This window comes from Oncorhynchus mykiss, chromosome 25 (genome assembly GCF_057628025.1).
Source record: "Oncorhynchus mykiss isolate SJ-2025 chromosome 25, ASM5762802v1, whole genome shotgun sequence".
NCBI lineage: Eukaryota > Metazoa > Chordata > Actinopteri > Salmoniformes > Salmonidae > Oncorhynchus > Oncorhynchus mykiss.
The window spans coordinates 33,534,757-33,560,032 of NC_143046.1; the positions used below are offsets into that span (position 1 = coordinate 33,534,757).

The window sequence follows — 25,276 nt, forward strand, 5'->3', positions numbered from 1 at the left end:
ATATGTACTCCTGCTTGTTATTAAGGAGATGAACAACATATTTTTCAACGAGTCTGCAATATGTCTCAATAGAGTGATTGCGATTGGCTGGAGGTACAAAACAATGCTTACTTCTAAAATGAGTCAGAGTATGTGCAGGTGAGCAACCTACATGTTCAGTAGAAATATCACGATTAGGGGAGCTAAAGTATTCCCTTAAACGTATATTTCTAAAAGACGTATACATGTCTACCTTAACATCAAAATCGTTGCACTGAGTTGTAGGCACAAAAGATAACCCTTTATTAAGCAAGGATACATGGACAGGGCTCAATATCTTGCTTGATAAATTAAAGACACTCAGTCCCGTTGATTCTGGGACCGTGTGAAAGTCCCCAATGAAAGTCGTTTCTTCTTACCCGGTCGGGTGCGGCATCTCGTTGGTGCGCATGCCCGCGGCCACCTCGGCCCTTCCGTCGGCTCACTCCCTCGTTGGATAAAAAAACGCGACTGGAAGCGGATGAGGCGCTGGTTGTAGAGCGTTGGTCAGACTGGGGTGGATGGAAGTAAGCAGTTTCCCTCCTGCGTCTGTCATGGAGAGCAGGACCTCTTTTGTCAGAGTTTCTCCAGAAGTAGACTTTGTCCTTGGCCTTGTCACCCTCCCTAGGAGAGGGGGTGACCTCGACAATTTATTGTTAAAACGAGAGGCTGCCTGGATCTAATTTAAAGACCCTTGCTCCCTTCGGTCTCATAGTAGACTTTGATCTGAAGCCATTCTTGTGATTTTGCTATTGTAAATGTTTTTAGGATTATATAGCCAAATTGTATCTGTGATCGTATGTTATCCATTTATGTTATTTTGTATTCTATTTTAATATATGATAATTAACCAATGATATCAGGCCACACCCGGCCATTATTACAGACACCTGTGTGTGTCCTTTGATACCATATAAACTAGTCACCCCGCAGTGTTTGTCATTATACCCTGATGAAAACAGCTTGTCCGTCGAAACATTGGTTATTAGGTTATTTCAATTATTGCATCCGAGCTCCTAGAGTGTGCCGCTCTCCTTTAAGAGTTATATTCCGCTAGCCAGCATCTCGCCTAAATAGGTGTGCGTTTCATTCGCCTCTAATCTTATCAATTTAACCTGTTGCATTAATTTAGTGAAAATATAAACCCCGTTGTAACATATCTAGAACCTCAATATTCAATATTAAAACCTTCACTTTAAATACTTGACACTGTTCCACGTAATGGAAACAGATGATTGTTTTAAATGACATTACCTTCCTGCTCCAATTTACTGGTGTTACCTGAACTACAAAACCAAGCAACGATAATCAGAAACTGTCAAAGAACGTTTCTCATACCTCTACTTCAAATCTCCCACTGCCTGCCTGCTTTCAACCGCAGCTAATCTATTTTACAATCTCAAGGCTCAATCCCTCTACTCATCATTTAACCTTGTGTTGAAACGTCAGCTTTTCAAATTACTAAAATATTGCATCTTTAGAGTGCTACCCAAAAATAAAACACTAATAATATATTACCATTCTCATACTTTCAACACTCATTAAGTTTACCTCAACTCTCCTTATCAATGTCTTCGCTGCTGTCACCCATCGTAAGGTTTAGAAAATAAAACTAGAAGGCAAAGTTTTCATTGTAGTCTACCCTAACAATATTACTCTATATTTAAACTGTTTTTTTTTTGTTTACATTTAACCTTTATTTAAGTCAGTTAAGAACAAATTCTTATTTACAATGACGGCCTACACCGGCCATACCCGGACGATGCTGGGCCAATTGTGCTCTGCCCTATCGGACTCCCAATCATGTGATACAGCCTGGATTCGAACCAGGCACTGTAGTGACGCCTCTTGCACTGAGATGCAGTGCCTTAGACCTCTGCTGGATATTCCCTTTCTGCCTCACACTTATTAAACGTCTATTATTATAAGATGAAATGTGCCAAATGTATAAAATACACTAGCCAATTCTTAAGGAAAAAACACATTCCGGTGGGCACAATACTACAGCCTCTTACTGCCCACAACTTTGATCCATTGCTGTTGTAGCCTAGTTTTATCATGCAACAAATAATACCCATGTTTAGTTATCAGTTATGATCATAGCCACAGCTCTATCGATATTGTCAATCAGCTATTATTAGAATTAACACTTGCAATTCTTTGACAAGCATATATTCAGTTCATGATTCAGTGATTCAAATACGACTCCATTCTCAGTAGATGATTCCAGCACACTATTTAGGCCACACAAAAACGTACTACCTCGAAATCACCTCGCTATTTATGTTAAATAAATTAGCCTTTCGATTTGAACTAAGCAAGCTATTAAAACGTTCAGTTTACATCTTAAAACAAACACTGGCTGCTATATTTTTCAAAAAAAAACATGCCAATAGTTGGAAATTACAATCAGAGACTCAGATTTCAGTCAGTAACATAGACCCAATGCTATTTAAATGACAAATAAATCCAATTATAATGGTTTGTGGTCTTAACATCTGGCAAATAATAACAACACAATTACCAGGTCATCAAAGTGTTCCTCTAGTTGAATCGACATGCATTGATTTGGAAACAGATCTGGCTAGGTCAATAAAAACGGATGATCATTGCTCTTGCGACAGAATGCAATTCCTTCCTTTACATCACATCGGCTCTGTAATGATTATTATCTTGATGAAAATTACGCCGAAATTCCACCTTAATTTGCTCTAACTTCATGGAAAAAAGGATTTATTCAATAAAGGCCATATGGGCAGTTTTCTCTAAATGTATTTATTAACCCGTCCGGGATAAATCTGTTTAGACAGTCATATAATGCTTTAACCTTTAACCTTTAACCTAATCTCTAACAAATTATCCATAAAGAGTCCACTCTGAACCTACCAGAAGACCCCTGTTACATATTATTATCATTATCAAATTTCTAATAAACTATTATAAACATACAATTTCTCATTTTCTCTCATATCTTCACAGAATCCATGTATAACGTAGGAACTCTTAGGTGCTCACATGAATTAACCACTCCATGTGCGTTTCCAACGACTCTCCATCCCTACAAAGCAGCTCTATATATGGAAACGTATTATTCAAATTTAAATCAGCCTATTATACACATTTCTTTATCTTCTTATCCAAACTTCAGACACTCACGCAACTCTCATATCACATTCACAAGACACACGGGGGAAATGAGAGTGTAGGGAAAACCGGTTAGCGCTGTTTTTAGATTTCAAACCCTGTCTATATGAACAGGGAAACCCATACCATTATCAAAATATTGCCTAATTATGGCCTCCCGGGTGGCGCAGTGGTTAAGGGCGCTGTACTGCAGCGCCAGCTGTGCCATCAGAGACTCTGGGTTCGCGCCCAGGCTCTGTCGTAACCCAGCCCCTCCCTTGGATCTTCAGGAGCGGTCAACAGGTGAAGTTGCAGATCACCTCCCCATTGACAAAAATGCAGTGGAAATTCTTACTGAGTGAGACCTGGACAATCATCTTTATTTAATATCATTATTGCAATAATGAGACTAGTTAACCCAACAGACTGTTGGGCTGAGCAGCCTAACCTTTACAAAAATACAGAGTTCTTTATATAGCTGACACTAAGAATGCTTAGTCATGGCTGGTTCCACTCCTCCCATGCAGACCAAGGGGCATCATAAGCCACTCTGGGTTCATCCTGTGGTCATCTACACGGGGGTTTTTGTCTTAAACCCCACGCTGGCTTAATTTCCCAGATGCCAGAATGATTTAAAGGATTATTTAGCCTGTACAACTACAACTGGTTTTGGAGTTATAGTCTGGAGTAGGGCTGTTGTGGTGATCATATTACCGCTACACCGGTAGTCATGAGTTATGACCGCAGTCAAATTCCACGTGACCGTTGAGTCATGGTAGTCTCCTTTTATGCACTCTGGGTATGTGTTCAGTACCCAACTTGCTAACGACTGTCAGGTTGCTAATGACGTGGGACAACAGGTTGAAACTGAGTGGAAAACATGTTTTTTTATGGATGTTGTTTCAAAGACAAACACAACAAAATGGACAGGGCTTTCTAAGGTGATGAATAATTCAAAACACAAGCCGATAAACAATGAGTATACCAAACATTAGGAACACCTTACCAATATTGGGTTGTACTCCCACCGTTTGCCCTCAGAACAACCTCAATTCATCAGGGCATGGACTTTCCTGTTTGCTTATGAGTGTGGTTTTAGTGCCAGCATTGGTCTGTGGTGGTATGTAGACAGCTACGAAAAATACAGATGAAAACTCTCTAGGTAGATAGTGTGGTCTACAGCTTATCATGAGATACTCTACCTCACCGAAGCAAAACCTCAAAACTGCCTTAGATATCGTGCAACAGCTGTTGTTTACAAATATGCATAGGCCCCCGCCTTGTGTCTTACTAGAGGCTGCTGTTCTATCCTGCCGATGGAGTGTATAACCCGCCAGCTGTATGTTATTAATGTGATCATTCTGCCACAACTCGGTGAAACACAAGATATTACAGTTTTTAATGTCCCGTTGGTAGGATATACGTGCTTTCGGTTCGTCCCATTTATTTCCCAGCGATTGAACGTTAGCTAACAGTACGAATGGCAAAGGCAGATTAACCACTTGTCGCCTGATCCCCACAAGGCACCCTGATCTCTTTCTGTGAAATCTCCCTTTCTTTCTCCAGAAAATGACTGGGATGAAGGACTGTTTGTTCTGGTGTTTGGAGTATATCCTTCCTGTCCAACTCATTAACGAAAGATTCTTTGTCCAATTCGAGGTGAGTAATCGCTGTTCTGATGTCCAGAAGCTATTTTCGGTCATAAGAGAAGTTAGCAGCAACATTATGTACAAAATAAGTTACAAACAATGCAAAAAAACGAACAAAATAGCACGGTTGGTTAAGAGCCAATAAAGCAGCAGCCATCCCCTCTGGCACCATTAGACCCATGGTGCAGTTATTCATTACACTTTGGATGGTGTGTCAATACACCCAGTCACTACAAAGATACAGGCGTGCTTCCTAACTCAGTTGTCGGAGAGGAAGGAAACTTCTCAGGCCAATGGTGATTTTAAAACAGTTATAGAGTATAATGGCTGTGATATGGGAAAACTGAGGATTGATCAACAATATTGTAGTTACTCCACAATAATAACCTAATTGACAGAGTGAAAAGAAGGAAACATCCTGAATACAAAGTGTTATGTTTGGGACAAATCCAATACAACACATTACTGTGTGCCACTCTCCAGATTTTCAAACATAGTAGTGGCTGCATCATGTTATGTGTATGCTTGTAGTTGTTAAGGACTGGTGAGTTTTTCAGGATAAAAAAATTAACGGAATGGAGCTAAGCACAGGCAAAATCCTAGAGGAAAACCTGGTTCAGTGTGCTTTCCACCAGACACTAGAAGATAAATTCACCTTTCAGCAGGACAATAGCCTAAAACACAAGGCGAAATATACACTGGAGTTACTTACCATAAAGACAGTGAATTTTCCTGAATGGCCAAGATACAGTTTTGACTAAAAAATGCTTGAAAATCTATGCAAAACTTGAAAATGGCTGTCTAGCAATGATCAAAAAACAAATTGACAGAGCTTCAATAATTTTGAAAAGAATAATCAGCAAATATTGTGTGAATACTTTCTGATTGTCATGTTTAGAAGTTCATAAAATTGCTTAGTCGAGTTGGTTGAAACTGATCTTTTCCCACCCACTATGTGCTCATTTGCCTTGAACAGAAGAGGTGCCATAGAAAGTGAATCTATCATAGAGATGAAGGATCACAATCTAGAATCCTGTCCCCCTTTGTCTTTTTAACCAGGCAAGTCAGTTAAGAACAAATTCTTATTTTCAATTACTTCAGTGGGTTAACTGCCTCGTTCAGGGGCAGAACGACAGATTTTTTACCTTGTCAGCTCGGGGATTCGATCTTGCAACCTTTCAGTTACTAGTCCAACGCTCTAACCACTAGGCTACCTGCCACCCCTAGTCTTACATTGTGTCTCATTTTATAAAATGATCATCAATAAATGAATTAGTCAGAAACTGTCATATAAATAATTACATTTGAGAGAACATATAAACAGCAATAGAAACAACAAAGAGTATTTTTTTATTTGAAAAAAACCCATCACATTTTACAAACAAGGTTAAACCCTTGAACACACATACAAACAGAGTAAAAATGTTCACTTCTAAAAAAAATGAACTGTTAAAAGATAAGACATAATAATGACAGCCATGCGTTAGGATTTTGATATGTTACAACAGAACAATGTTCATTCCTATAGCGGAGGTGTATAAAGATGGCGACCCCCATGCACTTACAGTACCACAAGTTCCTCATTTTGCTACATTTGCCGTATTGTACATTGCTCTCTGTCATTTTTAGTTGTGAGCAGAGCATACTATACATGATCTCAATCCTTGCATCAAGACATCGGCAATTTGAAAAAACGAAAATTTGTGCTGATTTATTGATTAATTGAACCATATCAAGCGCGGTAGTTAAAAAAACTCAGTTGACAGAGTGGTGTGTACTCATGGATGCCAAGGGAAGCCAGGCTTCCCCAAAACACTTACACTTAAACATTTTACGTCTTTTGTCTCTCTGTGTTTCAGAATTTTCCTTCAATTCGGAAGAGGCTGAATGAATCTCACGAAAAGCATCTGAGAGAGAGAAACAGCGCCCCCTCTTTCTTAGTAGGTGTAGCCCAGCTGATGCTGTCTGGTCAAAAAGAGTATGACATTGTTGCCGCCTGTAGCATTGAACGCAAGGGAAGCCAGCAAGCATTTGGCCTCCCTTGATACATATTTAAAGATAAATTATAACCAATCAGCGTTGAGATAAACGAGCTCAACTGTGAATGGTCCTGGTGTACCAAAAAATGATTATAACAGTGATCCAGATCCAACCATAAATTCATACATTGTGCGCCTGGTCTGATAGGAAGTTCAATATGTAGCTAGATGTAGTAGGCCAACGTTAACTAGTTGGCCTGGCGCAACATTGCCTATGAACGGAAGTTAGGCTAGCGAGCAAGAATTTTAGCCAGGTAGCCTAGGACAACAAAAACTAAAAGAGTGTACTGTACGTCAGAGTCATAGACCGTTTAGGCAACATGAGAGAGGAGGATGGCATTGGCGTTTCTTGTTTTTGAAATCTTGTTTTTGAAATCTTTTAGAAATCTTTTAGTTGTCACTGTATTAAACTGTAAACTGTTGTCACTGTATTAAACTAAGCCTTAGGCCTATATTGTCTCTGCCTATATATCATGGTGGGAAGGCATATAAATAACAGGTTATTGAGCAACCAACGCAATTATCACAAAACATAGGCTGTAATATGGCTTTTTTCCCCCCTGGCTTGGCTTCCCCGGTGATTTTAACCACGCACCACTACCGAGTGGATAGTGCTGAAACAATGACGTAATATCTGAACCCTGTCACCGTTATGCACGTTTGTCACATCTTGAGTTATAAGATTTGTAGAACTACCTTAGGATTTCACTCAATTTACTGTAAGTGCTGCTTAACAAAATTAACGTTGTAAGTGCTGCTTAATTAACAAAAATAACGTTGTAAGTGCTGCTTAATTAACAAAATGAACGTTATAAGTGCTGCTTAACAAAAATAACGTTGTAAGTGCTGCTTAATTAACAAAAATAACATTATAAGTGCTGCTTAACAAAATTAACGTTGTAAGTGCTGCTTAATTAACAAAAATAACGTTGTAAGTGCTGCTTAATTAACAAAATGAACGTTATAAGTGCTGCTTAACAAAATTAACGTTGTAAGTGCTGCTTAATTAACAAAAATAACGTTATAAGTGCTGCTTAATTAACAAAAATAACGTTATAAGTGCTGCTTAACAAAAATAACGTTATAAGTGCTGCTTAACAAAAATAACGTTATAAGTGCTGCTTAACAAAAATAACGTTATAAGTGCTGCTTAACAAAAATAACGTTATAAGTGCTGCTTAACAAAAATAACGTTATAAGTGCTGCTTAATTAACAAAATTAACGTTATAAGTGCTGCTTAATTAACAAAATGAACGTTATAATTGCTGCTTAACAAAAATAACGTTATAAGTGCTGCTTAACAAAATGAACGTTATAAGTGCTGCTTAACAAAATGAACGTTATAAGTGCTGCTTAACAAAAATAACGTTATAAGTGCTGCTTAATTAACAAAATGAACGTTATAAGTGCTGCTTAATTAACAAAATGAACGTTATAAGTGCTGCTTAATTAACAAAATGAACGTTATAAGTGCTGCTTAATTAACAAAAATAACGTTATAAGTGCTGCTTAACAAAATTAACGTTGTAAGTGCTGCTTAATTAACAAAAATAACGTTGTAAGTGCTGCTTAATTAACAAAATGAACGTTATAAGTGCTGCTTAACAAAATTAACGTTGTAAGTGCTGCTTAATTAACAAAAATAACGTTATAAGTGCTGCTTAATTAACAAAAATAACGTTATAAGTGCTGCTTAACAAAAATAACGTTATAAGTGCTGCTTAACAAAAATAACGTTATAAGTGCTGCTTAACAAAAATAACGTTATAAGTGCTGCTTAACAAAAATAACGTTATAAGTGCTGCTTAACAAAAATAACGTTATAAGTGCTGCTTAATTAACAAAATTAACGTTATAAGTGCTGCTTAATTAACAAAATGAACGTTATAATTGCTGCTTAACAAAAATAACGTTATAAGTGCTGCTTAACAAAATGAACGTTATAAGTGCTGCTTAACAAAAATAACGTTATAAGTGCTGCTTAACAAAAATAACGTTATAAGTGCTGCTTAATTAACAAAATGAACGTTATAAGTGCTGCTTAATTAACAAAATGAACGTTATAAGTGCTGCTTAATTAACAAAATGAACGTTATAAGTGCTGCTTAACAAAAATAACGTTATAAGTGCTGCTTAACAAAAATAACGTTATAAGTGCTGCTTAACAAAATGAACGTTATAAGTGCTGCTTAACAAAATGAACGTTATAAGTGCTGCTTAACAAAATGAACGTTATAAGTGCTGCTTAACAAAATGAACGTTATAAGTGCTGCTTAACAAAATGAACGTTATAAGTGCTGCTTAACAAAATGAACGTTATAAGTGCTGCTTAACAAAATGAACGTTATAAGTGCTGCTTAACAAAATGAACGTTATAAGTGCTGCTTAACAAAATGAACGTTATAAGTGCTGCTTAACAAAAATAACGTTTTAGAATCGATGCTCAGTCACTAGCATGGTGCAAGAATGTTCACTACAAATGCAGTGGTCCCTTTTCCAGTTGTTGCACAACGACTCCGTCTGTTTATCTCAGCGTGACATCATTCGAACAAATTCTGTGAAAAGAGAGAGAACGTGACAGAGAGAGGAAAAGGAAAAAGTATTATCCTATACACAAACCAACAGAAAAGCTGAAGCCACTGTTTCTGACAAACATAACTCAGTACTGAAACTTCACACACGCACACACACACACACACACGCAAGCACACAAACACACACACACACACACACGCGCATACACGCATACACGCACACTCACGCATATGGGGATTTTAGGTCCCCACAAGGATAGAAGAATCAACCCACACACACCCTCAAAGTTGACCAGTCCATCCCCGTTGAGGTCCACATCCCGGAGGATCTCATCAATCTCTCTGTTTGTCAGCTGTTCTCCCATCAGTTTCTTCATGGCCTCCCTAAGCTCCGTTATACTGATCTGACCATCACCGTTAGTATCGAACTGAGAGAGGGAGAGAGAGAGACAGAGACAGAGAGACAGAGAGACAGAGAAAGGGACAGAAAAACAAAGAAAGAGAGACAGAGAGAGAGAGAGAGAGACAGAGAGAGACAGAGAAAGGGAGAGAGGAGAGGGGATATAGTGACAGTTACTCACATTGAGTGAGACCGCAACCATTTCTGTCAGCTTTGAGCCCACACAATCTGAGAGAGAAAGACTGACCTCCTTGAATGCGTCTCGTAGTTCTTTCACTCCGATCATATCTGCTGTCTCTGCCAGCATCTTTGGGCCCATCAGCTCCACAAAGTCCTCAAAGTCTAGTTTGCCCCCACCTACAGACCAGAAGAAAAAAAAATAGGTATATATATTTTTTTTACATTTCTTTTACATTTCTTAAACTTTTATTTAACTTGGCAAGTCAGTTAAAAACAAATTCTTATTTACAATGACGGCCTACCCCGGCCAAACCTGGACGACGCTGGGCCAATTGTGCGCCGCCCTATGGGACTCCCAATCACAGTCGGATGTGATACAGCCTGGATTCGAACCAGGTACAGTAGTGACGCCTCTGGCACTGAGATGCAGTGCCTTAGACCGCTGCGCCACTCGGGAGCCCTCGGGAACACGACTACTATTTCTCACAGTTACATTATGGATACGGCTAATGTCTTTCTTTACTGACTCCGTGCTTCCTGGGTCCATCATTCGTTGTAATATCACCACTCTAGAGTTTCAGATATTCTATGATTCTGTGGCGTTTCCCCCGTCTCATGTTGATGATGACGTCAGACTCACAGATGGACTGGCCCAGCTCGATGAGCTCCATCTCTGTGGGCATGTAGCCCATGGTCCTCATGCACTCTCCTAGGTCCTTGTAGCTGATGTAGCCATTCTTCTTCTTATCAAACTCCAGAAACGCCTCGCGGAGCTCTGCGCGCGCACACAGGCACAGACATACAAGCGCACACACAGGGTAAGAATTGGATCATCTACACTGAAACACGTGTAGTGGTTTATGATTATGACTATGTCAGATAGAGGGGTGTAATCTACCTTCAATCTCCTCAGGTCGTAGGTCCCTGTCCTGTCGGAGGTAGCAGAGGGACACACATAAGCAGACTGGTAGTTGCACATGAACACACACACACACACACACACCACACCACACACTCACACATGTACATCACAAACACTCAAGACTTATGACAACAACACAATCTGTTTACACACGTACCCACGATCAGACCAACGTTCGCCGCATGCCTCTACGTTGACACAAACACCGCAGTCAAATGCACAGATGAAAATCTAAAGGTCGACAAAAGCACAAATGTCCAACCACTGATATCCTGAAATGCACAACGCACTTCAATCACAAAGACAATGGGAGCCAATTGGCCAAAAGGCAGCAGGAGGATGAGAGGAAAGCCGGGGTAGAGAGGCAGAAGGTCTGCCGTTTGAGAAGACTTTTTAAGGCAGGGCCGTACATGTGATTTGCAGCAGGCCACTAGACACACATTAGTAGAAAGAGTAAACCAGGATGCTCTGCAAAGTCAGACTAAATACGATATCTATCTGGTACATTACGTCGAAAAGGATGGGATATATCTGAATCTAATTGTATACAGATGACATTGTGAGAGACATCTGTTTGTGTTATGGAACGGGTAAAAAAATACTTTTACGTCAACGTAAATCACCATAGGGAGGGTTGCCCCTGGCAACAGCTGGAGATTAGGAGATTTGGGAGGTTTAGTATGAGTGCACACATAATGTGCATTGTCGGTGCAACCACACACACACTGTAGGTGGTGTCTGTTCCGGTGTGGTACAGTATAGGAAGAGAAAATCCCTGTAGTTCTATTTTTCTTTACAGTCTTTACCACAGATGTTCTTCTTGGAGTCTCCCTGTATATGATCTGCTCTGAGTGTACAAAACATTAGGAACACCAGCTCTTTCCATGACACAGACTGACCAGGTGAATCTAGGTGAAAGCTATGATCCCTTATTGATGTCACTTGTTAAATCCACTTCAATCAGTGTAGATGAAGGGGAGGAGATTTTTTTTTATTTTTAAGCCTTGAGACAAGTGAGACATGGATTGTGTTTGTGTGCCATTCAGAGGGTGAATGGGTAACACAAAATATTTAGGTGTCTTTGAACGGGGTATGGTAGTAGGTACCAGGCGCACCGGGTTGAGTGTGTCAACAACTGCAAAGCTGCTGGGTTTTTCACGCTCCACAGTTTCCCGTGTGTATCAAGAATTGTCCACCACTCAAAGGACATCCAGCCAACTTGACACAACTGTAGGAAGCATTGGAGTCAACATGGGCCAGCATCCCTGTGGAACGCTTTCGACACCTTGTAGAGTCCACGCCCCGACGAATTGAATCTGTTCTGAGGGCAAAAGGGGGTACAATTCAATAGTAGGAAGGTGTTCCTAATGTTTTGTACACTCGGGGTACACAGCGTGCCAACACATCAAGGTTTGGTTCAGACTATTTTACACTATATAATTTATATAGCAAGTTTGATTGGTTGTCCCATGATGGTTATGAAAGTGAAATGACAACTTAATTGTGGAGAGAATATCACGTGGTGAAAATGAAGTGACATAACGATGATGACGTGTGTGTGTGTGTGTGTGTTAGTGGCGTTGTGTGCGTGAATGATTTAGTATGCATTTGTAAGTGTGTATGTGTGCGTGTGATGAGTGTGTCCGTGTTCACTAGTGCGTGTACGTACGATCTGGCTGCTTGCAAAGCCCTGTTTGAGGAAGATGCAGGCAGGGCCCACGATGCTGTGTAACACGGTGCAGTTCTGGACCAGCGCAGACAGGGGCGCCTTAAACTCCTTGTCTTCGCCCGATTCCTCCTCGCCCTCCGACCGTGGCCCCTCCTGGCCCCCTGTTCCCCGCTTGTCCCCCCGGGGCTCGACGGCCCCCTTAGAACCAGAATCATGCAGAACTAGTGAACCCAACAGTCGTTGGTTTCACACTCTGTTTCATTCTCTGTCTGCTGGGGTCTGACAGCCAGCTGTCCACAGCACTAGTCCTCAGGGAGATCAGATGTTGAAACAGCACACAGTACAGGAAAGGATTGGCAATCTCTTCTCTTTTAGGAAGTTTAACTCTGCCTGTCTACTTTGTAAACCCTGTCAGCCAGTGGCTCATCAGCCTAATAAGTAGAACTATCTGTCTGTTTACATGGCGGTATGTGTATTGGTTACAAGAAGCCATGCTTCCCCTCTCTCTCTCTGTCCCGGTCCCTGTCTCTCTTCCTCTCTCTCTCTCTCTATCTCTCTCTCTCTGTCTGTCCTGGTCCCTGTCTCTCTTCCCCTCTCTCTCTCTCTCTCTCTCTCTCTCTCTCTGTCCTGGTCCCTGTCTCTCTTCCTCTCTCTCTCTCTCTCTCTCTCTCTCTGTCCTGGTCCCTGTCTCTCTTCCTCTCTCTCTCTCTCTCTCTCTCTCTGTCCTGGTCCCTGTCTCTCTTCCTCTCTCTCTCTCTCTCTCTCTCTCTCTCTCTCTTCCTCTCTTCCTCTCTTCCCCCCACCCCCCTCTCTCTCTCTCTCTCTCTCTCTCTCTCTCTCACTCTCTCTCTCTCTCTCTCTCTCTCTCTCTCTCTCTCTCTCTTCCTCTCTCTCTCTCTCTGTCCCGGTCCCGGTCTCTCTTCCTCTCTCTCTCTCTCTCTGTCCTGGTCCCTGTCTCTCTTCCTCCCTCTCTCTCTGTCCCGGTCCCTGTCTCTCTTCCTCCCCCCCTCTCTCTCTCTGTCCCGGTCCCTGTCTCTCTTCCTCTCTATCTCTCTCTCTCTCTGTGTCCCGGTCCCTGTCTCTCTTCCTCTCTCTCTCTCTCTCTGTCCTGGTCCCTGTCTCTCTTCCTCCCTCTCTCTCTGTCCCGGTCCCTGTCTCTCTTCCTCCCCCGCTCTCTCTCTCTGTCCCGGTCCCTGTCTCTCTTCCTCTCTATCTCTCTCTCTCTGTGTCCCGGTCCCTGTCTCTCTTCCTCCCTCTCTCTCTCTCTCTCTCTCTGTCCCGGTCCCTGTCTCTCTTCCTCTCTCTCTCGCTCTCTTTTTCAAGGCTCAGTCTTGGCTCAGTGTTGGATTGGGGTGTTCATTCTGCTAAGTGTTCAGGCCACAGACACTCAGCTCACCTCAGGGACTTAGCACAATGTTACGCAACACACTTACAGAGTACGTCTAGTCAATAACTACTCTACGTGTGACTTGAGTATTAAGTTGATAAAACCAGATACCATTGATCTGGTTCCCGGGGCCTGCCCTTTCAGGAAACACAAGTATAAAGAACTCCTCATTCTTGGAGATAATCAAAGAAAGGTCTCCCCTGTACTAATACCGCCGATGCAGAAACAGTATGCATACAGGTGAAAAAGAAGTGTCATGGATTGCCTCTGCTGGAGTTGTTCAGAAGAATTACGTTAGATTGTTTCAGATCAATGTTGTGACAGTCCTTTAGATCAATAGCAAAGTTGTTTAGAAGCACACAGGACCTGTTCTCAATTGAGAACAAATACAGAGCAACTACATGTAGTCAATATCTTCATGATACTCCATGCATTAACACATAGGCAAGGAAATAGAAAGCAAGCAAGCAGAAGCTTCTCTCGTCCCATATCTTTGGAAAAGCAAAAGCAAATGGAACTGCTCTTACCTTTTTCGTTTTGTTTTTCATGGATGGCTTGGTACAATTCCCCATCCCCTATCCTCGAAGTGAAGTAACACTCTATCCTCCCTCTCTCGTCCCTCCCTCTCGCTTCTGTTTTCCTTCTTGCTATATTTTCTGTCTTTCTCTCTCGCTCCACCCCTGTCGGTGGAGTTTTAAAGGTCCCACCCAACGTTGGAGCTCTGAGGTGGGGTCCAGGGCATCCTATCACCCATCGTGGTCTGAAGAGTGATGTTCATATCAGAGATGAAACTCCTGATGTGTGTTTTTCTTTTTTTTACTAGGGTTGCCTATAAACAAACATAAACCTAGCCCACTTCTATGTCTGTACAGAAAAGAGCTGCATGACATTTTGTCCATGTGTGCATTACTCTGTCTCTCTCTCCTACCCTCAATTTTACCCCGTCTTTTAATCCCTTATCTCTCTCTCTCTCTCTCTCTCTCTCTCTCTCTCTCTCTCTCTCTCTCTCTCTCTCTCTCTCTCTCTCTCTCTCTCTCTCTCTCTCTCTCTCTCTCTCTCTCTCTCTCTCTCTCTCTCTCTCTCTCTCTCTCTCTCTCTCTCTCTCTCTCTCTCTCTCTCTCTCTCTCTCTCTCTCTCTCTCTCTCTCTCTCTCTCTCCCCCCCCTCTGTCTCTCCCCTTATCTCTCCTCCTATCTGTCCCCCTATCTCTCCCCCTCTCTCTCTCCCTGGAGCAAGGCTTGTTATACCATAGAAATGACTACATATATGTAGGGTGATGAGAGGCAGACGGAGAGAGAGAGAGAGAGAGGGAGAGACAGAGAGAATTAGAGGAGGCAAACGCAAGGGATTTAATCCCTTTCCCTGCATTTCAGATTAAAGGGAGAGATGGAGGGGTAAGAAGAGAAACGGATAGAGTAAGGAGATTGAGGGGAAGAAGAAATTGAGTCGGGGGTGGAGAGAGGGGTGATGCAAGATGAAAAGAGATGGTGAGAAGGTAAAAGTGGAGGACTGATGGAGAGACAAGGATGGACTTTTCCCCGAGTGACAAGGAAAGAGGAAATGAAACTGGCCAAGGGAGGAAAAGCAACGAGAAAGCCAGAAGAGGACAAAACAGAGAGAAAGCAAAAGAAAGAGAAAATGAACGAGGAAGAAAAGAACCAAGAGTGAAACAGATGCTCAAACAGCCTGGGAGCTGCGGTCTTGGGCTACCATTGGATGAGTGTGTGTGTGTCTGTGTTAGAATTACACACACACCTTTAACTGCATGTGTGTGTGTCTGTGTTAACCCTATCCAAACAAAATAAACGCATTACAGTAGACTGTTCTGATTGGTCTGTTTTAGCATTGATAAAGGCTTCAGAGGCTATCATTGGATGTCAAATGCAGTACTATCTCTGATTGGTGCATGATAACAACATTACAGAGGCTCTAATGCTCTAAATATAATATCAGACACGCCAGGACAAGACCTCAACTGGGTTTCTGTGCCACAACACTGACTCACATGACTAACTACATACTATGACAAGTGATGGGAATGACATGCTGTATAAGGAGAGAGAGAGAGAGAGAGAGAGAGAGAGAGAGAGAGAGAGATAGAGAGAGAGAGAGAGAGAGAGACCTATTGGATGTCTGTGTTGTCAGCCAGGGCAGATGTTTAACATACTGTAGCTTGCCTTTGTACATCTTAAAACAAATGCATACTGTTCTATGCCATTGTCCTTCTGATGAACGTCGGGTTTTGGGTAGAAGGCTAAGGCAAGGGTCCATAGACCATTGGTGCTTAGCGGGACCCAACCACTATCCAGAGAGTTCCATACTCTCAGAGGTCAGTGCAGAGGTCAACAGAGGAGTGAACTCTAGGATAGGCCTGGTCCTCCAGCTGGGACTTGGTATGACGCACAGCTGTGAACTAAGTACTTTGGCAACTTCCAGGCTATTTGGTAACGTGTGTATGTGCATGTGTTTTACAACAGATATACATTGTGTGACATTCCGTGAACACTCGAAGACGAGGATTATCCGATTGTAACTTGGCTTCAAATTCTGCCAAATATTCATTCAATATTTGGTTATACAGTACTGTGGATTGGTAATGTTCCTTTTTACTCCCTATGACCCTCTCCCACTCTCTCTCGCGCTCTCTCTTCCACGGCCACACAAACCCGGACGTATGGCGATAGTAGTAGAAAAGAAGTCAGAGTGCTAAGATTGACTGGGTGACAGATGTCTGTTACGAGATCAACTGACCACAGTTCCTCTGTACTTTTGGGGACAGATTTGGGCTTTAGACCAAGTGAACATTTTGGATAAATCTTCAGCAAGTACTAGTGTCTAACTCTAACAAGTATATGTCTCGTATGGAGGTATTGCTTTTTTTTGTTTTTGATTTTTGCGCTGACACACTAACTCTAATTGCAATTAAAGGTACCAGTCAATCAAATGTATTTCTACGTGAGCAGTGAGGGTGCCTAGTCAGGGGCATATTGAGGTCAGTTCTATGCTGCAGTGTCAGTTTATTACCACTAGAGGGCAGCGTCTGTCCAAAATATTGGACAGCCCTTATCCCTTAAGTATTTGGCAGAATTTAAAGCCAAATTAAAGCTGGTAATCCCCTCATCTTTAAGTGTTCATGGAATATATCCTGCTAAGAATGCTATTTATATACCCCCCCCCACACACACACATCAAAGATTATGCCAATATGGTGCTTCATTCAAACTCTTAGCCGGCCTAGTTAGTAAACATCATTTGGTCCCGGTTCAAGTGATGAGTCGCTCTCATTGGACAGAGACCAGTGGTTGCAGAAGGACCAGTAACTGCATCTATCTCCTAGACATGATAGAGTTATTGCCTAAGAGGTTGGGTCTAGTACTGAGGGTTAATCAGGTCTAGGCCCAGGGCTAAATCCCAGGATTACTGTTATTCATTATTCACTGTGTATTATTCCTCGTGTCACTATTTCTATTTTCATGATATTTTTTATATTTCACTCTGCATTTGTTGGGAAAGGACCTGTGAGTAACCATTTCACTGTTAGTCTATACCTGTTGTTTACAACGCACGTGACAAATCAAATTGGATTTGGGGACTAATCACTGATACAACCAACGCCCAAGACTGATTATCTATCTAGTTGTTATTTAAGTATTGATAGTGTCAGTTAATCATGTGACTATTGGGGTTTCTGGTTCTGTGTCTTCTCAACATGATCTGATCTCAATCAGGTATCCCACACACACACACACACACACACACACACACACACACACACACACACACACACACACACACACACACACACACACACACACACACACACACACACACACACACACACACACACACTGTGACAGACTCAGGTAGACATGCGTCATGCAACATTACTCTAATCCTTGACTGGAAGTAAGACTCTGGTCACTATGGCGATATGCGTGTAGGAGCCGGTAATTATGTTGAGCTATTGTGTTCTGATCAGGTCTTAGATACTGACACTAGTATCCAGTAACTCAACCTGTCTATCAGAAATTGAGAAAGAGAAAGAGTAGAAAAGGGAGGAAGGAGAGGGAGTGAAAGACTGAGAGGGAGGATGGAGAGGGAGTGAAAGACTGAGAGGGAGGATGGAGAGGGAGGGAGTGAAAGACAGAGGGAGGATGGAGAGGGAGTGAAAGACTGAGAGGGAGGATGGAGAGGGAGTGAAAGACTGAGAGGGAGGGTGGAGAGGGAGTGAAAGAATGAGAGGGAGGATGGAGAGGGAGTGAAAGACTGAGAGGGAGGGTGGAGAGGGAGTGAAAGACTGAGAGGGAGGGTGGAGAGGGAGTGAACGACAGAGGGAGGATGGAGAGAGAGGGAGTGAAAGACGGAGAGGGAGGGTGGAGAGGGAGTGAAAGACTGAGAGGGAGGGTGGAGAGGGAGTGAACGACAGAGGGAGGATGGAGAGAGAGGGAGTGAAAGACGGAGAGGGAGGGTGGAGAGGGAGTGAAAGACTGGGAGGGAGGATGGAGAGGGAGTGAGTGAAAGATGGAAAGGGAGGATGGAGAGAGAGGGAGTGAAAGACTGAGAGGGAGGATGGAGAGGGAGTGAGTGAAAGATGGAAAGGGAGGATGGAGAGAGAGGGAGTGAAAGATAGAAAGGGAGGATGGAGAGAGAGGGAGTGAAAGACTGAGAGGGAGGATGGAGAGGGAGGGAGTGAAAGATGGAGAGGGAGGATGGAGAGAGAGGGAGTGAAAGACTGAGAGGGAGGATGGAGAGAGAGGGAGTGAAAGACTGAGAGGGAGGATGGAGAGGGAGGGAGTGAAAGATGGAAAGGGAGGATGGAGAGAGAGGGAGTGAAAGACTGAGAGGGAGGATGGAGAGGGAGGGAGTGAAAGATGGAAAGGGAGGATGGAGAGGGAGGGAGTGAAAGATGGAAAGGGAGGAAGGAGAGGGAGTGAAAGACTGAGAGGGAGGATGGAGAGAGAGGGAGTGAAAGACTGAGAGGGAGGATGGAGAGGGAGGGAGTGAAAGATGGAAAGGGAGGATGGAGAGAGAGGGAGTGAAAGACTGAGAGGGAGGATGGAGAGGGAGGGAGTGAAAGATGGAAAGGGAGGATGGAGAGGGAGGGAGTGAAAGATGGAAAGGGAGGAAGGAGAGGGAGTGAAAGATGGAAAGGGAGGATGGAGAGAGAGGGAGTGAAAGATGGAAAGGGAGGATGGAGAGAGAGTGAAAGATGGAAAGGGAGGGTGGAGAGAGAGTGAAAGATGGAAAGGGAGGGTGGAGAGAGAGTGAAAGACACAAAATAAAAGGTACAGTAGAAAGCAGTGGAGGCTGGTGGGAGGAGCTATAAGAGGACGGGCTCATTGTGGCTGTAATGGGATAAATGGAACGGTATCAAATGGAAACCACATGTTTGACTTAATTCCATGTATTCCATTCCAGCCATTTCAACGAGCCCGTCCTCCTATAGCTCCTCCCACCAGCCTCCACTGGTAGAAAGATGAAAAAGAGGGAGAACTTGAGAGGATGAGTATGGATATTACTGTATTACTGTGTATGTATTTGAAGGGAAAATATAGACTTTGTGTGTTTGTATGTGAGCTTGTTTTGTTTATGTAGGTGTGGATGTAGATGTTTATGCAAGCACCAATCTGCTCTCACATGTTCTCAATTCTTAGTGTGCTGTGGGTAAATGGATGACAAATGGAGTATATGAGGTGCAGTGGGGTGTCCAGCATACTGGACATCTATAGATTTTGTCCGTTTGAGCACCACATGAGCTTCTCCTCTCCTCTCCTCTCCTCTCCTCTCCTCTCCTCTCCTCTCCTCCACCCTTCGGCTTCTCTCCCTCTCTCAAACACTCACCATATTGCTTCACTGCTACTACCAATGACCTCTTTACCATTTTCCATTTCCATTGATTTCCTAGCTCTCTTTATCTTTCCTAGCTCTCTTTATCTTCCCTAACCTTCTTTATCTTTCCTAGCTCTCTTTATCTTTCCTAGCTCTCTTTATCTTTCCTAGGTCTCTTTATCTTTCCTAGCTCTCTTTATCTTCCCTAACCTTCTTTATCTTTCCTAGCTCTCTTTATCTTTGCTAACTCTCTTTATCTTTCCTAACTCTCTTTATCTTTCCTAACTCTCTTTATCTTTCCTATGTCTCTTTATATTTCCTAACTCTCTTTATCTTTCCTATGTCTCTTTATCTTTGCTAACTCTCTTTATCTTTCCTAACTCTCTTTATCTTTCCTAGGTCTCTTTATCTTTCCTAACTCTCTTTATCTTTCCTAACTCTCTTTGTCTTTCCTAGCTCTCTTTATCTTTCCAAAAGAATCAATCTCTTTTCTCCAACAAAATCAATGAGTTGACCTATCATGAGGTATGAGTCTTTACTATTAGGTGTGAGTCATTGTCTTTGATGTTTCAGACTACAGGAAGTCTGCAGTAACTCAGTGAGTCAGAACCAGTGCCGAGTAGAGAGCAGGCCAGGATGTGGCGGGCAGGGCAGGGCAGGGCAGGGCAGGAAGCGCAGGGCAGGGAGGAAGAACTGGACCCCTGAGGGCAAACCTACGGTTCTCCTTCCCCCAAGACTCTGAAGCCATGGGCATGTTGTGTTGTGTAGTGAGTCGTGTCATGCTTTTATCGTGTGGTGGGTGGTGCTAGCCGCTGATACAGTGGGTGGGGATGAGAACAGTTTGGTGTTCATAAGTCCTGGGGTGTAACATGATATCTGTTACGGATGACACTTTCATAATGTAGCGGATGGCAACGAAAGAGCTTAAATGCTCATGCTGCTACCACATGAACCCTGAACACATAGCTAAACAACACAACTCTGTTAGCATCAAGGCTAACATTAGATCAAGGTCCAGTCTGACTATTAGCATGAGCGCTAAACAAAATACACACCATAAACTGTCCAGTTTGTGTGGCTTAGGTCAGAAAATACCCTGGGACATAGGATATAGCATAAGCAGCTACCGTAGAGTATTGGGACAGTGTCAGCATTTACATTTGGAGCAGGGGGGCTTAGAATTTCAATTGGGACCTGGGTAGATTTCAATCATGCCTTGGTGGATGGGCATGGATGGACACACACACACACACGCACGCACGCACACACGCACACGCACGCACGCACACACACACACTCACTCACTCACTCACTCACTCACTCACTCACTCACTCACACACTCACACACTCACACACACACACACACACAGATACTCACACTCACGGCTAAAGCAGGTCTATCCCAGGTCATCCTGGTTCTTACCGGTCCGAAAGCTGGGTCCATTATAGGCAGCAGGTCTATCGGCTCCTTCTCTTGCTGCTTCTGACCACCCGTCCTCATCATATCTGCCACCTTGTCCTCCACATCCAGATCCTCCTCTTCGTCCCCTGTACCCCTCTCTTTGTCCCTCGCTGACACGGGGAAGGGGGTGGGGTTCTGGCTGCACCACCTACCATGGGGGGGCTTGACTCCAGCCGCTGAGACCTCAGGGACTCCACTCTGCTCACTGGACCGCCTCCTCTGCTTATTCTGCTGTTTCTGGACCTTCTTACTGATCGCTGCTTTTACCTGCGTGGGGAAAGTACAGGGTGAAAGAGTCGTTAGAGTCACATTGATACTGATAGTCAGGAGCGGAGTCAAATTCCATACTAAAGTTTCATAGAAACTATTAAACTGATAAGATTTTATTTCACATTGAATAATGAAGAGTAATGGAATAATGAATACATTTGTGTCTGAGGTTAAATTTGCGGGTTAAATTCTCCCCAAAATTATTTCATCCCATAACCTCTGACGAAACCCTTAAGATTCCCTGGTTTCATATATCTGAAACAAAGTCCCTACCCCCGCCCCATTATACACCGCTCAAAAAAATAAAGGGAACACTTAAACAACACAATGTAACTCCAAGTCAATCACACTTCTGTGAAATCAAACTGTCCACTTAGGAAGCAACACTGATTGACAATACATTTCACATGCTGTTGTGCAAATGGAATAGACAACAGGTGGAAATTATAGGCAATTAGCAAGACACCCCCAATAAAGGAGTGGTTCTGCAGGTGGGGACCACAGACCACTTCTCAGTTCCTATGCTTCCTGGCTGATGTTTTGGTCACTTTTGAATGCTGGCGGTGCTTTCACTCTAGTGGTAGCATGAGACGGAGTCTACAACCCACACAAGTGGCTCAGGTAGTGCAGCTCATCCAGGATGGCACATCAATGCGAGCTGTGGCAAGAAGGTTTGCTGTGTCTGTCAGCGTAGTGTCCAGAATATGGAGGCGCTACCAGGAGACAGGCCAGTACATCAGGAGACGTGGAGGAGGCCGTAGGAGGGCAACAACCCAGCAGCAGGACCGCTACCTCCGCCTTTGTGCAAGGAGGAGCAGGAGGAGCACTGCCAGACGTGACAGTCTGGAGACGCCGTGGAGAACGTTCTGCTGCCTGCAACGACCTCCAGCATGACCGGTTTGGCGGTGGGTCAGTCATGGTGTGGGGTGACATTTCTTTGGGGGGCCGCACAGCCCTCCATGTCCTCGCCAGAGGTAGCCTGACTGCCATTAGGTACTGAGATGAGATCCTCAGACCGCTGGTGCGGTTGGCCCTGGGTTCCTCCTAATGCAAGACAATGCTAGACCTAATCTGGCTGGAGTGTGTCAGCAGTTCCTGCAAGAGGAAGGCATTGATGCTATGGACTGGCCCACCCGTTCCCCAGACCTGAATCCAATTGAGCACATCTGGGACATCATGTCTCGCTCCATCCACCAACGCCACGTTGCACCACAGACTGTCCAGGAGTTGGCGGATGCTTTAGTCCAGGTCTGGGAGGAGATCCCTCAGGAGACCATCCGCCACCTCATCAGGAGCATGCCCAGGCATTGTAGGGAGGTCATACAGGCACGTGGAGACCACACACACTACTGAGCCTCATTTTGACTTGTTTTAAGGACATTACATCAAAGTTGGATCAGCCTGTAGTGTGGTTTTCCACTTTAATTTTGAGTGTGACTGCAAATCTAGACCTCCATGGGTTGATAAATTTGATTTCCATTGATAATTTTTGTGTGATTTTGTTGTCAGCACATTCAACTATGTCAAGAAAAAAGTATTTAATAAGAATATTTCATTCATTCAGATCTAGGATGTGTTATTTTAGTGTTCCCTTTATTTTTTTGAGCAGTGTATATCAGTCCTTCCATCTTCTTACCCTCAACTCCCCCTAATACACAGCAGTGAGCCCCTTACACACACACACACACACACACACACACACACACACACACACACACACACACACACACACACACACACACACACACACACACACACACACACACACACACACACACACACACACACACACACACACACACACAGACATAATATAATCTGAAAAACTAAAAGACGCTAAAGCATCTAAATTTGTTTATTAGAGGTAGAGGGAACATTCTAAAAATATTCTAAACATTCTAAAACCATTCTAAACATTCTAAAAACATTCTAAATATTCTAAACATTCTAAAAACATTGTGTAATTAACTGTAAATTAAGCATTCACACAAAAACAAACACACACACCTGTTTTGCTGTTTTCTCCTGCGGCGTGCTCATCCCTTCTGTAACGCCTCCTCCGGCGGAAGATTCCTTCTGAATGATCATGAACATCTCTGTGTCGTTTGCTTACGCCTCCCCCCCTCCCTCCCCTTCTCTATCTATCTATCTATCTATCTATCTATCTATCTATCTATCTATCTATCTATCTATCTATCTATCTATCCCACTCCTCTCTAGTTTTCCTGGTGGATTTATTTTAGAGATACCTCAAACTGACTTGATTAGTTCTATATTTACTAGTTCTAATTCCTGCCTTGACTTGCTTTCTTATCCATCCAATGCTATAGACCTCTCTCCAAAGTTTAAAATCAGAAAAATTGCTAAATATTTTGAAAATAAAATCGTCCACCTTTTTTACTTCCTCGGTTTCCCTCCCCTATTCTCATCCCCCTTTCCCCCGGTCTCCATCTATCCCCGTTCAGTGGATGTTAGCGCGTGGCTCTCTCCATCTCTTGTCCTGTGTCCAGGTGAGTGGGTTTTATCATCAGGTGTCCTGTAGCTCAGGGATTGAGTTCCTGCACCTCTGCCCTTCTCGCTGTCTCTGAGTCCCTCAGGTGTCACAGTATCTCTCTCTCTCTACCTACCAATTTCTCCATCACTCCCCCAACCTGTCCCTATTTTCACCTCTCTCTCTCACACACACACACACTCTCTCTCTTTCCCCTTTTTCCAGTATCTCTCTCATGTTGCCTGTCTGTTTCCTGTTTTGTGTAGTGATATGTTGTCTACCCCGGTTGACATGTGTTTAACCTACTCACTTCATCCATCCTCGCTCTGTCCTTTTTCTTGCCTCCATCCCTCTCTATTGTGACCCTCTGTGTCTCGCCCTGACAATAATCCTCTGCGTTTACTCTCTCTCCCCCTTTTTTTCTGTCGCTCAATCTGTCCCCAATCCTCTGCCCCGTCATATTCCAGGCCTTTGTTGGAACGCAAATTGGATTCTCGGTGAGGTGTTCAGGTCAGCCTTTCATTTGCTAAGGGAGGAGGAGGAGGAGGAGGAGGGAAGGGGGGCTGCGTACAGATTCAAAGAATGATTTGCTGCATAGGAGATAAAAACATGACGTGGCATCCCCATCAAAAACGAACATGCATGAATAAATGCATCATGTAGGCATGACTAAACACACACACACACACACACATCCTGGCTACTGAGGGTATAGTGTTTCAGCACGCACACACACACACTCACACAGCTTGCCTACTGAGGGTATAGTGTTTCAAAACACATACACACACACACAGCTTGCCTCCGTTTCATTTTTAGACACTGCAGTGTAACTATAAGCTCGTCCTTACACGGACATGTCTGACGGCTCCACAGATATGTAATTCCGCTAAAAGCATCTATAAATAACACTACCTCTCTGCTCTTCCTCTCCAACTCTTCTTCCCACTCCAATTCCAGTGGGGGGCTGGTGGGAGGAGCTACAGGAGGATGGGCTCATTGTAAAGGCTGAAATTTGAAGGAACGGATCGGAGTCAAACATGTGGTTTCCATATGTTTGAAGTGTTTGATACCATTCCGTGTATTCTATTCCAACCATTACCACGAGCACGTCCTCCTGTAGCTCCTCCCACCAGCTTCCATTGGCTTAGGCCTCATAGATCGATTGTGAAGGCGCACAAATGAAGTAGTTCATGGATAAATGGTGAGCATCACTCTCTCTCACTCTATCAATCAGTTTCAGTTCACTAAACAAGGACTATAAAATACAACCTAGCCTTATACGGCTTGTTCTACTTCCTA

General features: G+C 43.3%; 1 protein-coding gene across 2 annotated transcripts; it reads right to left on the bottom strand.

Moving 5' to 3' along the window:
* Positions 1–8,868: 8,868 nt before the first annotated feature.
* On the bottom strand, positions 8,869–23,605 carry cabp2b (calcium binding protein 2b). Of its 2 annotated transcripts, XM_021583995.3 has the most exons (7): positions 23,491–23,605; positions 21,175–21,480; positions 10,843–10,873; positions 10,585–10,719; positions 10,012–10,121; positions 9,645–9,792; positions 8,869–9,385 (listed from the first exon to the last, which is right to left on the bottom strand). In XM_021583995.3, the coding sequence occupies exons 1-7, from the start codon at positions 23,575–23,577 to the stop codon at positions 9,360–9,362; spliced, it is 843 nt and encodes a 280-aa protein (XP_021439670.2). In that variant the 5' UTR covers positions 23,578–23,605; the 3' UTR covers positions 8,869–9,359. The 2 variants fall into 2 exon arrangements, with proteins under 2 accessions (XP_021439670.2, XP_021439671.1); XM_021583996.3 differs by lacking the exons at positions 21,175–21,480; positions 23,491–23,605 and adding an exon at positions 14,450–14,684.
* Between the last annotated feature and the right edge of the window lie 1,671 nt (positions 23,606–25,276).

What these genes read in the sequence shown, in the direction of transcription:
- cabp2b (XM_021583995.3), bottom strand. Translation starts at nt 23,577, where the DNA reads ATGTTCATGATCATTCAGAAGGAATCTTCCGCCGGAGGAGGCGTTACA. An exon ending in TACGAGACGCATTCAAGGAG is followed by an intron (nt 9,793 to 10,011) that starts GTCAGTCTTTCT and finishes TCCCTCTCTCAG; the next exon opens with TTCGATACTAACGGTGATGG. An exon ending in TGGACTGGTCAACTTTGAGG is followed by an intron (nt 9,386 to 9,644) that starts GTGTGTGTGGGT and finishes CTCTTTTCACAG; the next exon opens with AATTTGTTCGAATGATGTCA.